This window comes from Scyliorhinus torazame, chromosome 6 (genome assembly GCF_047496885.1).
Source record: "Scyliorhinus torazame isolate Kashiwa2021f chromosome 6, sScyTor2.1, whole genome shotgun sequence".
NCBI classification, from domain to species: domain Eukaryota; kingdom Metazoa; phylum Chordata; class Chondrichthyes; order Carcharhiniformes; family Scyliorhinidae; genus Scyliorhinus; species Scyliorhinus torazame.
In genome coordinates this window covers 156,301,872-156,317,759 of record NC_092712.1, presented here as the reverse complement: position 1 = coordinate 156,317,759, position 15,888 = coordinate 156,301,872, and the positions used below count along the sequence as shown (strand labels likewise).

Here is a 15,888-nt window from a genome sequence, read left to right as displayed (position 1 = left end):
AAACCAAATCTCCTCAACACCTCCCACAAATAATCCCATTCCACTCTATCAAATGCTTTCTCGGCATCCATCGCCACTACTATCTCCGTTTCACCCTCTGGTGGGGCCATCATCATTACCCCTAACAGCCTCCGTATATTCGTGTTCAGCTGTCTCCCCTTCACAAACCCAGTTTGGTCCTCGTGAACCACCCCCGGGACACATTCCTCTATTCTCATTGCCATTACCTTGGCCAGGACCTTGGCAACCACATTTAGTAGGGAAATTGGTCTGTAGGACCCGCATTGTAGCGGGTCCTTTTCCTTCTTTAAGAGAAGCGATATCGTTGCTTCAGACATAGTCGGGGGCAGTTGTCCCCTTTCCTTTGCCTAGTTAAAGGTCCTCGTCAGTACCGGGGCGAGCAAGTCCAAATATTTTCTGTAGAATTCAACTGGGAATCCGTCCGGTCCCGGGGCCTTTCCCGTCTGCATGTTCCTAATTCCTTTCACCACTTCTTCTACCTCGATCTGTGCTCCCAGTCCCACCCTTTCCTGCTCTTTCACCTTGGGAATTTCCAGCCGATCCAAAAAGTCCATCATTCTCTCCCTCCCATCCGGGGGTTGAGCTTCATATAATTTTTTATAAAATGTCTTGAACACTTCATTCACTCTCTCCGCTCCCCGCTCCATCTCTCCTTCCTCGTCCCTCACTCCCCCTATTTCCCTCGCTGCTCCCCTTTTCCTCAATTGGTGTGCCAGCAATCTGCTCGCCTTCTCCCCATATTCATACTGTACACCCTGCGCCTTCCTCCATTGTGCCTCTGCAGTGCCTGTAGTCAGCAAGTCAAATTCCACATGCAGCCTTTGCCTTTCCCTGTACAATCCCTCCTCCGGTGCTTCCGCATATTGTCTGTCCACCCTCAAAAGTTCTTGCAGCAACCGCTCCCGTTCCTTACTCTCCTGCTTCCCTTTATGTGCCCTTATTGATATCAGCTCCCCCCTAACCACCGCCTTCAACGCCTCCCAGACCACTCCCACCTGGACCTCCCCATTGTCATTGAGTTCCAAGTACTTTTCAATACATCCCCTCACCCTTAGACACACCCCCTCATCCGCCATTAGTCCCATGTCCATTCTCCAGGGTGGGCGCCCTCCTGTTTCCTCCCCTATCTCCAAGTCCACCCAGTGTGGGGCATGATCCGAAATGGCTATAGCCGTATATTCCGTTCCCCTCACCTTCGGGATCAATGCCCTACCCAGCACAAAAAAGTCTATGCGCGAATAGACTTTATGGACATAGGAGAAAAACGAGAACTCCTTACTCCTAGGTCTACTGAATCTCCACGGGTCCACACCTCCCATCTGCTCCATAAAATCTTTAAGCACCTTGGCTGCTGCCGGCCTCCTACCAGTCCTGGACTTCGACCTATCCAGCCCTGGTTCCAACACCGTGTTAAAGTCTCCCCCCATTATCAGCTTTCCCGTCTCTAGGTCCGGAATGCGACCTAGCATTCACCTCATAAAATTGGCATCATCCCAGTTCGGGGCATACACGTTTACCAAAACCACCATCTCTCCCTGTAGTTTGCCACTCACCATCACGTATCTGCCCCCGTTATCCGCCACTATAGTCTTTGCCTCGAACATTACCCGCTTCCCCACTAATATAGCCACCCCCCTGTTTTTCGCATCCAGCCCCGAATGGAACACCTGCCCCACCCATCCTTTGCGCAGCCTAACCTGGTCTATCAGTTTCAGGTGCGTTTCCTGTAACATAACCACATCTGCTTTAAGTTTCTTAAGGTGTGCGAGTACTCGTGCCCTCTTTATCGGCCCGTTGAGCCCTCTCACGTTCCACGTGATCAGCCGAGTTGGGGGGCTTCCCACCCCCCCCGCCCCTTGCCGATTAGCCATCATCTTTTTCCAGCTTCTCACCCAGATCCCACGCAGCTGTATCTCCCCCAGGCGGTGCCCCCCCGCCCATCCTCTCCCGTACCCACTCCCCCCTTTCCCCAGCAGCAGCAACCCAGTAATTCCCCCCTCCCACCCCCCCCGCTAGACCCCCCGCTAGCGTAATTACTCCCCCCATGTTGCTCCCAGAAGTCAGCAAACTCTGGCTGACCTCGGCTTCCCCCCGTGACCACGGCTCGCACCGTGCGACGCCCCCTCCTTCCTGCTTCTCTATTCCCGCCATAATTATCATAGCGCGGGAACCAAGCCCGCGCTTCTCCCTTGGCCCCGCCCCCCATGGCCAACGCCCCATCTCCTCTCCCTCCCCACCTCCCCCCATCACCACCTGTGGGAGAAAGAAAAGTTACCATACCGCAGGATTAGAACATAAAACCCCTCTTCGCCCCCCACATTCGCCCCACCACTTTGTCCAAACGTTCTTTTTAATAATCCACTCATTCCAGTTTTTCTTCTACAATAAAAGTCCACGCTTCATCCACCGTCTCAAAGTAGTGGTGCCTCCCTTGATATGTGACCCACAGTCTTGCCGGTTGCAGCATTCCAAATTTTATCTTCCTTTTATGAAGCACCGCCTTGGCCCGATTAAAGCTCGCCCTCCTTCTCGCCACCTCCGCACTCCAGTCTTGATAAACGCGGATCACCGCGTTCTCCCATTTACTGCACCGAGTTTTCTTCGCCCATCTAAGGACCATTTCTCTATCCTTAAAACGGAGGAATCTCACCACTATGGCTCTGGGAGTTTCTCCTGCTCTCGATCCTCGCACCATAACTCGGTACGCTCCCTCCACCTCCAACGGACCCGACGGGGCCTCCGCTCCCATTAACGAGTGCAGCATCGTGCTCACATATGCCCCGACGTCCGCCCCCTCCACACCTTCAGAAGACCAAGAATCCTCAGGTTGTTCCTCCTTGCGTTGTTTTCCAGTGCCTCCAACCTCTCCACACATCGTTTCTGATGTGCCTCCTGTATCTCCGTCTTCACCACCAGGCCCTGTATATCGTCCTCATTCTCGGTTGCCTTCGCCTTCACGACCCGAAGCTCCTGCTCCTGGGTCTTTTGTTCCTCCTTTAGCCCTTCGATCGCCTGTAGTATCGGGGCCAACAACTCTTTCTTCATTTCCTTTTTTATCTCCTCCACGCAGCATTTCAAGAACTCTTGTTGTTCAGGGCCCCATATGAAACTGCCACCTTCCGACGCCATCTTGGTTTTTGCTTGCCTTCCTTGCCGCTGTTCCAAAGGATCCGCTGCAATCCGGCCACTTTCCTCTCCTTTTTCCATCCGTGTCCAGGGGGAATTCCCTTCTGGTTTACCGCACGGTGTTTTTAGCCGTTAAAATTGCCGTTGGGGCTCATATCAAGAGCCCAAAAGTCCGTTCCACCGGGAGCTGCCGAAACGTGCGACTTAGCTGGTCATCGCCGCACCCGGAAGTCTCCTGTATTCTGTTTTAGCTCCTAAATTGGTATGTCTGAGATCAGTTCTGTTCATCATATGAGATAAGGCTGGTCCACAATGAAAGTCTATGGTCATGGTTATTAGGTACTGAACTGAAACAGTCAATTTATGCTTGGCAATGTTCCAGAAACAACAAGGAGATGAAAGCCTAGTTAGTCTGTTTTGATGCTGTTAGTTGTGAGATCAGTAAGAAGTCTTACAACACCAGGATAAAGTCCAACAGGTTTGTTTTGATTTACTAGTTTTCAGAGCGCAGCTCCTTCCTCAGGTGAATGGTTCTCCACATCATGGTTGTGAGTTGAACATTGTCCCAGAATCACAGAGAAACATTGGGACAATTCCCTGCTCTTCTTCAGGAAAGTGGCATGTGATGTTTTATTTGTGCCTACTTACAGAAATCACAAATAAAAGTTGCAAAGTTTAAAAAATGTTTTGTTGTGCAAATAAAAGACACAAACTTAATCTGATCGACAAACTAATTGGGCGGCACGGTAGCACAGTGATTAGCACTGTTGCTTTGCAGCAGCAGGGACCCTGGTTCGATTCCCAGCTTGGGTTGCTGTCTGCAGAATCTGCACGTTCTCCCTGTGTCTGCTCCGGTTTCCTTCCACAAGTCCCGAAAGATGTGCTTGTTAGGTAATTTGGACATTCTGAATTCTCCCTCAGTGTACCCGAACAGGCGCTGGAGTGTGGTGACTAGAGGATTTTCACAGTAACTTTATTGCAGTGTTTATGTAAGCCTACTTGTGACACTAATAAAGATTATTATTATTATTATTAATTCTAAGAGGAATTTTACTCGATAGTTTCCTCACTTAGAATTTCAAAAACACAATTTTAAAATAATTTCTAGGAAGCACATAAAAAATAGGCTATTCTTGAAGAATGCTCCACATACTCATTGCCAAATGTTTAAAGTATTAATTAAAAACTGGTTACGCTGGACTACTAACCTGTTGCCGAGTCAGAGATCATATCACATTCCACAGGAAATGGATCCACTCCACGCTCCAAACCATCAGGATCTATGGTGAAGACCCCAGACTCGAGAAAGCCTGCACTCTTTAAAGCTGCACAGGACTCCATAACTGTGATAAGTTCAAAGTAAAATGTGAGCAATATGTTTTCGTCCTACTGCGTTCTCTCAAAATACAACCTAGTATCATCAATTAGTATTCAGCTTCTGTCTGTCAGGGTCTATTTGGGACCATCATGTTTTGGAGTTTTTAACACTAGGAGCGCGATTCTCCTGGAAAATTGTGAAGTGTAATTTTGGGCGGGAATCACGGGCGTGATTTCTGTCGGGTGCTTGGGCGCGAATCAGGCCGGTATTCACCCACACTAAGTCATTTTTTTGGAGCTTGGGGAGATTCTCACTGAAACATCCCACACTTGGGGCGCGATTCAGCGACTGCGTTGCTCGTTGCTCCCAGTGCGGATCCGGATGCAATGGGTCAATCCTGCGTGAACCCCAAATCGAGCTCCACACCAGGCGCTGGGCCAATAGCGAATCACCTGACTCACTCCACCCGTTGCGATCTGGATCTCACCCTCATTAGGCTCATTTAAATACTCGGACGCCGCTTTCACCTGGCGCCCAGGAGTCAACGGCCGCGCCTGCAATACCTCAACCGGATGCCGTTTAGCACTGGTTCCCAGAAACGTGGACCAGGCGAGGCGACACCTCGGGGGTCTCGCAGGCCATTAGAGACACCTGGGTGGTCGAAGACAGGACAGGATGGGCACCCTGGCACCACCACCTTGACACCCGGGCAGTGCCCAGGTGGGAGCGACAAGGTGCCAGGCTGGCAGTGCCAAGGTGCCTGGGTGCTGCGTTGGCACTGCCAGGGGTCAGTCTCAGGGGGCCATGTCTATGAGAGTGGGGTAGGGAGGGTTTCCAGGGGCCACAAAAACGTTGGGAAACTTCATAAAGCGAAGGGGGTGGTGTCCTGATTGAGGCTGCCAGTCAAAATGTCAGCCCGATCTGTGAGACCCTGTTCCTGCTGACATTCCAGGTGGCACTGCCAGAGTGCCACATTGGCACTGCCCTGCCCTGGGGCTCCAATGGCCTCAGAGCCCCCTGACGCGGTCATCACATCTGGTCTCCGTTGATGAGACCAGTACTGACTCCCGCCAGCCTCACACTGTGCCGGTAGGTCCGGTGAATCCCGGGAGCCAGGAGACTCCGGCCTCGAACGGGCTGTGCATATTTAAATACGTTTTCAGACTTATTTAAATATGCGAGATTGGCTCACGCCCAGTGAGGGCGTGAATCAGATCACGTTGGGCGCCGCAGGTTGGGACGGTCGCGATCTGTTCGGCGCCCGGCACTAAACCCATTTAGGGGCTCTCCTGCTGTTCACCGGGAATAGTGGGATCAATGCCTGGTGGCCAGAGAATCACGCCCTAGATATTTTCTGGGATTCAGTGTCATTTTTATGTTCCTTACAATAAACATGTATCTTTTTCTACTGAGAAACCTCGTTAGAGACATTAGGTACTAATCTCTTACATGTTGCTTCTAGCATGCACCGCACAAAATCCAGCACCAACATAAAAAGTACGTGTTTGTTACAATGATGTTTTAAAAATATGATATTTTAACAGCAGAAAATGCTCAGCAGATCTGGCAGCAACTGTGGAGAGAGCAACAGAGTTAATATTTCAGGTCTGCTAAACATGCTGAGTATTTTCTAGCATTTTCAGTTTTCAGTTCCGATTTTTAACATGCTCAGCATTTTGCTTTTGATATATTAACAGCTTTTGACCAATGCTGCTTCAGACTACAGCTGTTTTTCACGGCCTTATCTGCTGAACCATTCCAAGAATAAAAACTTGGCAAAGTCAACATAGCTTCACTCGTGGTGGGAGAGGCTAAAACGAGGGGCGCGATTCTCCATCCCCACGCCGAAGTGGCCGCGCCGTCGTGAACCCGCGCATGCATGGTTGCCGTCCTCTCTAAGTCCGCCCCGCAAGAAGATGTCTGACGGATCTTGCGGGGCCGCGGAAGGAAGGAGGTCCTCCTTCAGAGAGGACGGCCCAACGATCGGTGGGCACCGATCGCGGGCCACCCCACATTTGAGGTATCCCCCGGTGCAGGATCCCCCCTCGCCCCCCCGCAGGCCGCCCCCCCCCCCCAGCGTTCACGCACCGCTCACGACGGCAGCGACCAGGTGTGGACGGCGCCGGGGGGAACCCGCCGTTTTGGCCTGGCCGCTTGGCCCATCCGGGCCTGAGAATAGCGGGGGTGCCGGAGAATCGCCATCTTGGGTGTCTCCGGCCTGCGGCCCGCGAAATTCGACCGGGCCGTTCCTGCCGCTTGGGAGAATCGCGGGAGGGCATCGGACCGACGTCCCGGGAAATTTTGGCGGCCCAAGCGATTCTCCCAACCGGCGCGGGAGTGGAGAATCGCGCCCAAGGATTTTCATTTTTTTTAAATAAATTTAGAGTACCCAATTATTTTGTTCCCAATTAAGGGGCAATTTAGTGTGGCCATTCCACCTAACCCTGTACATCTTTGGGTTGTGGGGGTGAGACCCATGCAGACACGGGGAGAATGTGCAAACTCCACACAGACGGTGACCTAGGATCGGGATCAAACCCAGGTCCTCAGTGCCGTAGGCAGCAGTGCTAACCACTGTGCCACCCTGCCGCCCATTAAAGCAAGGACTTTCAACTGAATTTTACAAGTAAAAATATTATTTTTATATTGTACAGCCACATAATTTTCTCAAAGGTTTAGGTGAAATTAATATCGTTTTCTGTTTTTCATAAATGTTACTATGGTGAACATATCTTCCTGTCACCCCTTCATTTGTAAATTTGGGGAAATCTTCCTACCATTTGTTGGCTGCTAACACAGAGCAAAACTTACCTCCACACGACAATTTTGACAAGCTGAGTACAAAAGTCACACTGAGCTTAAGGAAAAATAAAGGCTTAAAAGAAATCAGATTTACGCACCAAGGGGGCTAAATTTGATAACTCCTGAAAATTGTCACAAGGATTGCGATGCATAATTAATCCGTAGCTGTTCAAAAGGATATGGGCAGCATGCCAACTTTTTGCTGCCTGTTGAACAACATGATTGCAGTGTGCAGTCAGTGCCAATCACACTTTTGAGCAGCTGCATGCCTCAGCAGGGGCCCAAAACCATGAGAGGCTGGCACATTAAAGCTAAACTGTACTATTTAAAATCAGCCCGTGTCTCTTAAGGGCAAGTGCCTTGAAGCTGAAAGATGTTGAAAGTTATTCCACAGCTTATTTGGAACTGGGAACGACACGGGGACAGCACAACATGGGAGTGAACTGACTCCAAGGTTTTTGGACATTGCTCTGGAGGCCTTGGTCATGAAGGTGCAAAGATGGAGAGATGCTTTGTATCCATAGGTGTCTAGGAGACCCTCAAGACATAAGCTCCAATGGCAGTGCAAGCAAATAACTCTGGAGGTCAATGCCAAGGGGTAAGCCTTGATGTCCAAGCTGCAAGACATTCATTGATCTCACTTGAGTGGTCAAGGTTATTGAATGCATTCTCACATTCTATATTCCACCAACTGCACGACTAGCATTAGATATTTCTCATTTCAGCACAGCCCATCATCTACCAACAATCTCCATCAACCAGGATTCACTCTTAACATTCAGGTGCTGCACCGCAGTCTCACACACTAAATACTTATGCAAACCTCAGACCCACTTCTCACAGCTTACTCATAGTGCTCGCTATTACCTTGACTACCACATCAGCTAAACAAATTGCATAACATTCACTTATACACCTCTCTTTGCCTTGCAGGGGAAGGTGGAACACGACTGGAGGCTGCAGGAGCTAATCGAAGGAGAACATGTGAGCCAGCATCCCCAACTACTTATGGAGGAGATGGTGCCGGCCATTACTGGGACAACTATTGCTGAGGCCATTGTCAACGGAGGTGCTGAAACCATCAAATGTGATGGTATCCTCTTACCTAACCCTCCTCCTCCCATCTTACTTCCCTCTCACCCACTCCCCCCCCAACACTTTCTTCTAATTTGCAACTTGCAGGTGATTTATGCAAGTGCTTTTTACTTTCCCCACCCTGCACTGTAACCTTATCATCTGCCTTTTGCCGAATCCATGGGCGCACCCTCCTGTCGTGAGGCAGTGGAAGAACACCTAGAACAGAATGATGATGAAGATGCACATCACGTAATTTCACTCTCATAGCTACCAGCTAACGTACTGAAGCTGTGAGTAATCTAAAGGATAACACAGAGATCAGATCTGTACATCGTGAGACATCAGGTACAAGTCCGTGGGCGAGGATAAAACAAATGCCAACTCAGCAGAGGGCAAATCACACATGGGTTCTGCTGTAGAAGAAACAGATCAGCACTTTAATGAGGCAGGGTTTAGAAGAAGGCTGGTGTGTCAGCATAACAAAATGCTCAGTGCACTGGCAGGCGTGTCAGAGAGTCTGAGTGTAATGTCAAGAAGGATAGAGAAGCTTAGCGTTAAATGGCACAGGTTGCTCAGAGCTTGGAGCCCAGGCTTTCCAATGTCAATGCGGTGGTCAATTAGGAAGATAGGAACAGGAGTAGGCCATTCAGCCCCTCGGGCCTACCCTGCCATTCAATGAGATCATGGCTGATCTGTGACCCAACTCCATATACCTGCCTTTGGCCCATATCCCTTAATATCTTTCCTTAACAAAAATCTATCGAACTCAGATTTAAAATGAACAAATTTAACAATTAACCTAGCTTTCCATTAACACACTGATCAACTCAATCATGATGAGCAGCTAATGACAGCTGTAGTGTGGTACAATATGAACTCACACTCTCTACGCATACAGATTTAATCTCCAAATTTCTCTCCTTCCTGTGGGAGGCACTGAAAACAAAACAGCTCAAGAAGGAGAGAGAATGGTACAGAAAGTTACTGATCTCACTGTTCCACACCCTTTATGCTTGAATATTGGCAACAACTTATCTACATCCCTATCTTTTCAGCTGCGGAATGGAGCAGCGCAGGGCAATACCCAGGAAAGAGAAAAGAGGAAATAAAATTTGAATAAAAATTAACCAAGGAGCTTCTTCACACAGATTTGATCAGAGGGATTTTCTAAATGAATGTGCACTTGGCAGTTGGATGGAAGGTCAAAATGTTCTGATTGTTTCTAACAGTGAACCGTGTTCAGGACAGAGTGTTACCTTTTTGAGTGCACGCCACAACTGAGATGCCCAATGATTATCATTACTGATAAAATTAGCAAATTCAACTCAATTAATGCCTTTTGCTACAGAACCATTGTCGCTCTGCATTTAGTGACATGGTAACAGATTGCAGCGTTTGAACACAAACAGTTCATTCGCTACAGAATGTAATAAATAATGATATCCTCATTGGCATTGCACCCTCTCAATCAACCCAAGTCATTAATTCCTACTCATCTCCTAAGTAACAGCTTGAAAGTCTGTGAGATGGATTTAGGATCCTCCCTGTTTTTCATAGAAAGTTTTGGTGTATATGTATGTTTGAAGTTTGCGGGGAGAGTGCAGACGGTAAAGATGACAATCCTCCCAAGATTCCTGTTTATTTTTCAGTGCCTCCCGATTTTCATCAAAAGGGTCAACAAGATTATTATGGGCTTTGTCTGGGCGGGGAAGTCCCCGCGGGTGAAGAAAGCGATGCTTGAGAGGAACCGTAGCGAGGGGGGGCTGGTGCTGCCGAACCTCAGCAACTACTACTGGGCAGCCAACATAGCCAGGGTAAGGAGTTGGATGGTGGGTACGGGGTCTATTTGGGGACGAGTGGAGGCGGCTTCGTGCAGGGGCACCAGTTTGGCAGCCCTGGTCACGGCCCCCCTACCGCTCCTGCCGGCCAGGAACTCCACCAGCCCGGTAGTGGTGGCAGCCCTGTGGATCTGGGGCCAGTGGAGGAAGCATGTAGGGGAGGTGGGAGCATCGGTCTGATCTCCAATATGCAACAACCACCGATTCACCCCTGGGTGTATGGACGGTGGATTCCGAGCGTGGCGGCGGGCGGGGGTGGGAAGGATGGGCGATATGTTCTTGAGGGGGAGCTTCTTGAGCGTGAAGGTCTTGGAGGAGAAATTCGGACTAGCCAGAGGGAATGACTTTCGGTACTTGCAAGCGTGTGACTTCATACGTAGACAGGTCCCATCCTTCCCACACCTCCCGCCAAATGGGATCCAGGACAGAGTAGTGTCTAGGGGAGAGGTAGGAGAGGGGAAAGTCTTGGATATTTATCGTGAACTTATGAAAGGGGAGGAGTCCCAGACAGAGGAACTGAAGCTCAAGTGGGAGGAGGAACTCGGTGAGGAGATGGAGGAGGGGGTATGGTCGGAAGCCCTGAGTAGGGTAAATTCAACTGCAACATGTGCTAGGCTCGGCCTGATTCAGTTCAAGGTCGTCCACCGGGCCCACATGACGGTGGCCCGGATGAGTAAATTTTTTGGGGTGGAGGATAAATGTGCTAGGTGTGTGGGAGGGCCAGCAAATCACGTCCACATGTTCTGAGCATGCCCAAAACGTAGGAGATACTGGGAGGGATTTGCGGACGTCATGTCCCAGGTACTGAAAACTAGGGTGGTGATGAGTCCAGTGGTGGCAATTTTTGGGGTCTTGGAAGACCCGGGGGTCCAGGAGGAGAGGGGGGCCGACGTCTTGGCCTTTGCTTCCCTGGTAGCCCGGCGATGTATACTGCTGGCATGGAGGGACTCAAAGCCCCCAAAGACTGAAGCATGGCTCTCGGACATGTCGAGCTTTTTAGGGCTGGAAAAAATTAAGTTTGCCTTAAGAGGATCTGTATTAAGGTTCGCCCGAAGGTAGCAACCATTCATCGATTTCTTCGCGGGGAATTAAATGTCAGCAGTGGGGGGGGTTGATTAGAGTAGAATAGGAGGGATAAATAGGCGGGTACTGTTTATGAGAGAGGAGTGGTCTTTTGCACTATGTTTCTGCTTTGTGTTGATATTTTCACAATACTGTACACTGTAACTGATTACAATGCCAAAAATACCTCTAAAATTGTTTATTTAAAAAAAAAATGTATGTTTGAAGTATATAGGTTTAAAATAGAAGCGGTTCCGTCAGAGCACCAGATGTCTGTGGTAAAGCAGGTTGGGCTGTTGATCTGATAACTACTTAGAAAAGGGGAGACAATTTGTAAGTCATTTCCTTAGTAATGAAGGGGTTTACTTCAATCTTCAAGACTGAACTGAATGCATCAAAAGTACATTTTTGTTTGTTCTTGAGATATAGTGATACTGGCCTGATCGGCATTTATTGCCCATTCCTGGTTGCCTTGTGGAGGTAATAGTGGGCTTCTTTGGGAATTTATTTTACATTTGAGTTGATTGGAAGATCACTTCAAACAAGAATCAAATCATTGGATGTAGACAGGAGTTATACCTGGTAGAGGTACTCATTTCCCTTCCCTGTGAAAGAACGGAGATATGCCAGGCTTTTACGACAGTCAGCAGTTTCCGTGGCCAATTTAGTCCACAGATGACCAGATTTATTAAATTTCACAATTTTCAACGGTAGATTGTGAATTCACGATTTTAGTTTCAAGGGACAGAAAATCATACAAGGTGTACAGCTGCATTTCTAATAGTGAACCTTTTCTTGCATTGTTGTAAGATGTGATTACGCATTTGATCATTGTGCTTGCTCTGATTTTGATTGATATTTCTGTATCCAAAGGCAGATCTTTCAATTCAAGGGATTGCACATCACGGCCGTGAATGGAAACTCCATAGTACAGATATACCCTGTAGCTCTAGTTAAGAAACCTGAACTGAAGTATTATGCCTAGTGCAAAAAATTGTTTAGTGTGCCAATAAGCTTAATTAATATATTGCCATCTAATCTGGTGATTTTTTTGTTAAATCCCCATTCCCACCTTCTCTCTCTTTAATCCCCATTCCCACCTTCTCTCTTTAATCCTCATTCCAACCTTCTCTCTTTAATCCCCATTCCTACCTTAACCCACTTTTTTTTTGTAAATATTTTTTATTGTCCTCCTTTTTCACATTTTCTCCCAAATTTACACCCACCAACAATAAAGAATAATCAATAACAAATATGTCAATCCCCATATCAATAACCACGATCCCATCCTCCCACCAAACCCCAAACATTAGCCCGCATATTCACATAAACAAATGACAAAAAGGAATCAGGAATCACCCATAGTCACCATTAACACACACCTCCCCCTCCCCCCAACCCTCCCACCCCCCCACCCTAACTAATGTTCGATGTTATCCAGTTCTTGAAAGTGCATAATGAATAATGCCCATGAATTGTAGAACCCCTCCATCCTTCCCCTCAGTTCAAACTTAACTTTCTCAAGAGTCAAGAATTCCAACAGGTCCCCACACCACGCCAGGGCACAGGGTGGAGAGGTTGCTCTCCAACCCATCAGGATCCACCTTCGGGCGATCAATGAGGCGAAGGCTACAACATCTGCCTCCGGACCCGTTTCCAACCCTGGCTGGCCCGACACCCCGAATATGGCCTCCCGGGGGCCCGGGTCCAGTTTCACGTGCACCACTTTAGAAATTACCCTAAAAACCTCCTTCCAGTAATCCTCTAGTTTTGGACAGGACCAAAACATATGAACGTGATTAGCCCCCCCCCCCCCCCCCCCCCCCCCCGCTACGTTCACACATATCTTCTACTCCTTCAAAGAATTGGCTCATCCTCGCCCTCGTGAGGTGTGCGTTGTATACCACCTTCAGCAAATAAACATCAGCTGCAACCTCGCGCACAAGGTGGAGGCATTCACTCTCCGGAGCACCTCACACCAGAACCTCTCCTCCATATCCTCTCCCAACTCTTCCTCCCACTTTGCTTTGATCCCTTCCGGTGGTGCCTTCTCCTCTTCCAAAATAGCCCCGTAAACCGCTGACACTACCCCCTTCTCCAGTCCCCCTGTCGTCAGCACCTCCTCCAGCAATGTGAAGGCCGGCTCCACCGGGAAGCCCTGTATCCCACCTTCTCCCTCTTTAATCCCCATTCCCACCTTCTCTCTCTTTAATCCACATTTCCACCTTCTCCCTCTTTAATCCCCATTCCCACCTTCTCCCTCTTTAATCCCCATTCCCACTTTCTCCATCTTTAATCCCCATTCCCACCTTTTCCCTCTTTAATCCCCATTACCATCTTCTCTCTCTTTAATCCCCATCCCCACCTTCACCCTGTTTAATCCCCATTCCCACCTTCTTCCTCTTTAATCCACATTCCCACCTTCTCCTACTTTAATCTGATGATTTATTCTATCTGTAAACATTTATTCAACACATAAGTGTATTTATTGGTTTAGTCAGAACACTTTTGTCATGTGCTCTGTCGGAGGCTCAGTGCAGACTCAATGGGCCGAATGGCCTCCTTCAGCACCTTAGGGATTCTATGGATGTGTATTTTTCACAATCAATTCAGAGAATGTAAGAGTGCTGTTCCATAGTAGTTTTGTTGCATGACCCAGCATAAGTGTAGGTTGTTCACCCTTCACACATTTTAGCTCACCGCACATTCAATCCTATCTATAAACTTTCATTATGGTAAACATGGACAGACTATTGGGAAATGCAGCTTGCATTCATGCACTGAAATACTCACTGAATAAGATAACAGATATGGGAAAAGTGTGTCCACTTCACTTTTAAAAATTCAGTTTCTGTGTCATGCAATGTTCTATTTGTACATCACAGTACAATAGATAACCACTGTTTCTAAACCTATTTTTCTAAGCCCATCCTCTATCCCAATAGTAAGACCAGAGTGTTGAGAGGTTGTCAGTATGGTATGAGTGCAGCTGGACAGAATAGCTCACCCTGGCAGATCACTGCTGCACGTTCACTGGTTGTACATTTACCAGACCTTCTGATATCACAATCCTGCAGTGTCATCTCGTCTCCATTGCACTTAATGTAAGGAATTGCTTCTGGCATATCTTGCTGACTCACTTCAACCCTAAGAAAAAAAGACAATTTATTCACAATCCATAAACTGACCATCCCAAACCGCTTTATTAAACAAAATTAGGCTCATGTGATTGTAGCTAATATATTATGTTATGGGCGAGGTGTTTTCAGAACCCCAAAATGTATCATGGAGTTCAACCAACCTCCCCCTTTAATGGATTGTTGCTTTTGAAGCACACGGCTTGTTCCCCAGGTGTGATATTACAATTATGGACATGTGGTTTTTAACACAAAACAATATTTATTCCATGAACTCAACTTAACCTTTTAAATAAACATTGGATCCCTTAACACCCCTTACTTCAAGGATAACCCCAAAAATAATACAACACTAAATAATCCCTCAAAATGTTCCATTAAACATCCACAAGACTTCACCTTTAACAACAGACATGAGGTTACATGCAATATACTTATAGTCTTTGGATTTGCAGACATCCACAGACCAGCTTTGTGTCTTTCTTCCTGCAACTCTTTGCAAAACACCCAGACACTCCCAGCTTTCTCCTCAAACTGGCTTTCTCCTTTCAAGCAGCTCTCAGCAAACCAGCCAGGCACTTTTAAGCTGCTCTCAGCAAAACCAGCCAGGCACTTTTTAGCTGTTGTCAGCAAAACACACAGACACACCCAAGCTGCTCTCTCAAACTGAAACCAAACGCAGAAGTGAGCTCAGCTCCCCCCAACCTCTGACATCACTTCAGTAATATGATCAGCTCCATTCCTTAAAGGTACATTGCTTAAACATCCATTTCTTAAAGGTACTCTCATATGACAATTTGCATGGCATGAGGGTTGGTTGAGATACAGATGACACATAGAAATAAATGTGTCATTTTTCTGGTTGTCAGGCAGTAACTAGTCAGGTACAGCAAGGAACAATTCCTAGAACTCAGCATTTTGCAATCTCTCTCAATGACTTAGATGATGAGACCGAATGGAATATATCCAAGTTTGCTGATAACACAAAGTTAGATGGGAAAGTAAGCCGTGAGGAGGATGCAAAGAATCTGCAAAAGTAACTAGACAGATCAAGTGATCAGGTAAGGACATGACAGATAAAATATAAGGTGGATAAGTGTGAAGCTATCCACTTTGGTAAGAAAAATATAAAAGTAAAATATAAATACTTCTTAAATGGTGGGAGACCGGAAAATTGATAATCAGAGGGATTTGCATATTCTTGTACACAAACCACAGAACGTTAATATGCAGGTATAGCAAGTAATTATGGAAGTAAACGGTATGTTAGCCTTTGTTACAAAGGAATTGGAAAGAAATCTTATAAATCCATAATAAGACCGCACCTGAAGTACTGTGTGCATTTTTGGTCTCCTTAGCTAGGGAAGGATATACTTGGCTTGGAGGGAATGAAATTGGTTCCTGGGATGAGGGAATCTATGAAGAGACATTGAGTGGACTACATTCCCTAGAGTTTAGAAGAATGAGAGGTGATCCAATTGAAACAGGTAGAATTCTTAATGCGCTT

General features: G+C 47.5%; 1 protein-coding gene across 2 annotated transcripts in view; it reads right to left on the bottom strand.

The window, feature by feature from the left end:
* Nucleotides 1–15,888, bottom strand: part of LOC140425098 (uncharacterized) — a 71,051-nt gene that overhangs the window by 39,745 nt on the left and 15,418 nt on the right. For both annotated transcript variants that reach the window (XM_072508999.1, XM_072508998.1), the window contains 2 exons: nt 14,252–14,391; nt 4,356–4,490 (listed from right to left, as the gene is read on the bottom strand). In XM_072508999.1, coding sequence (XP_072365100.1) covers nt 4,356–4,490; nt 14,252–14,391 — 275 coding nt within the window. The remainder of the gene's footprint in view (nt 1–4,355; nt 4,491–14,251; nt 14,392–15,888) is intronic.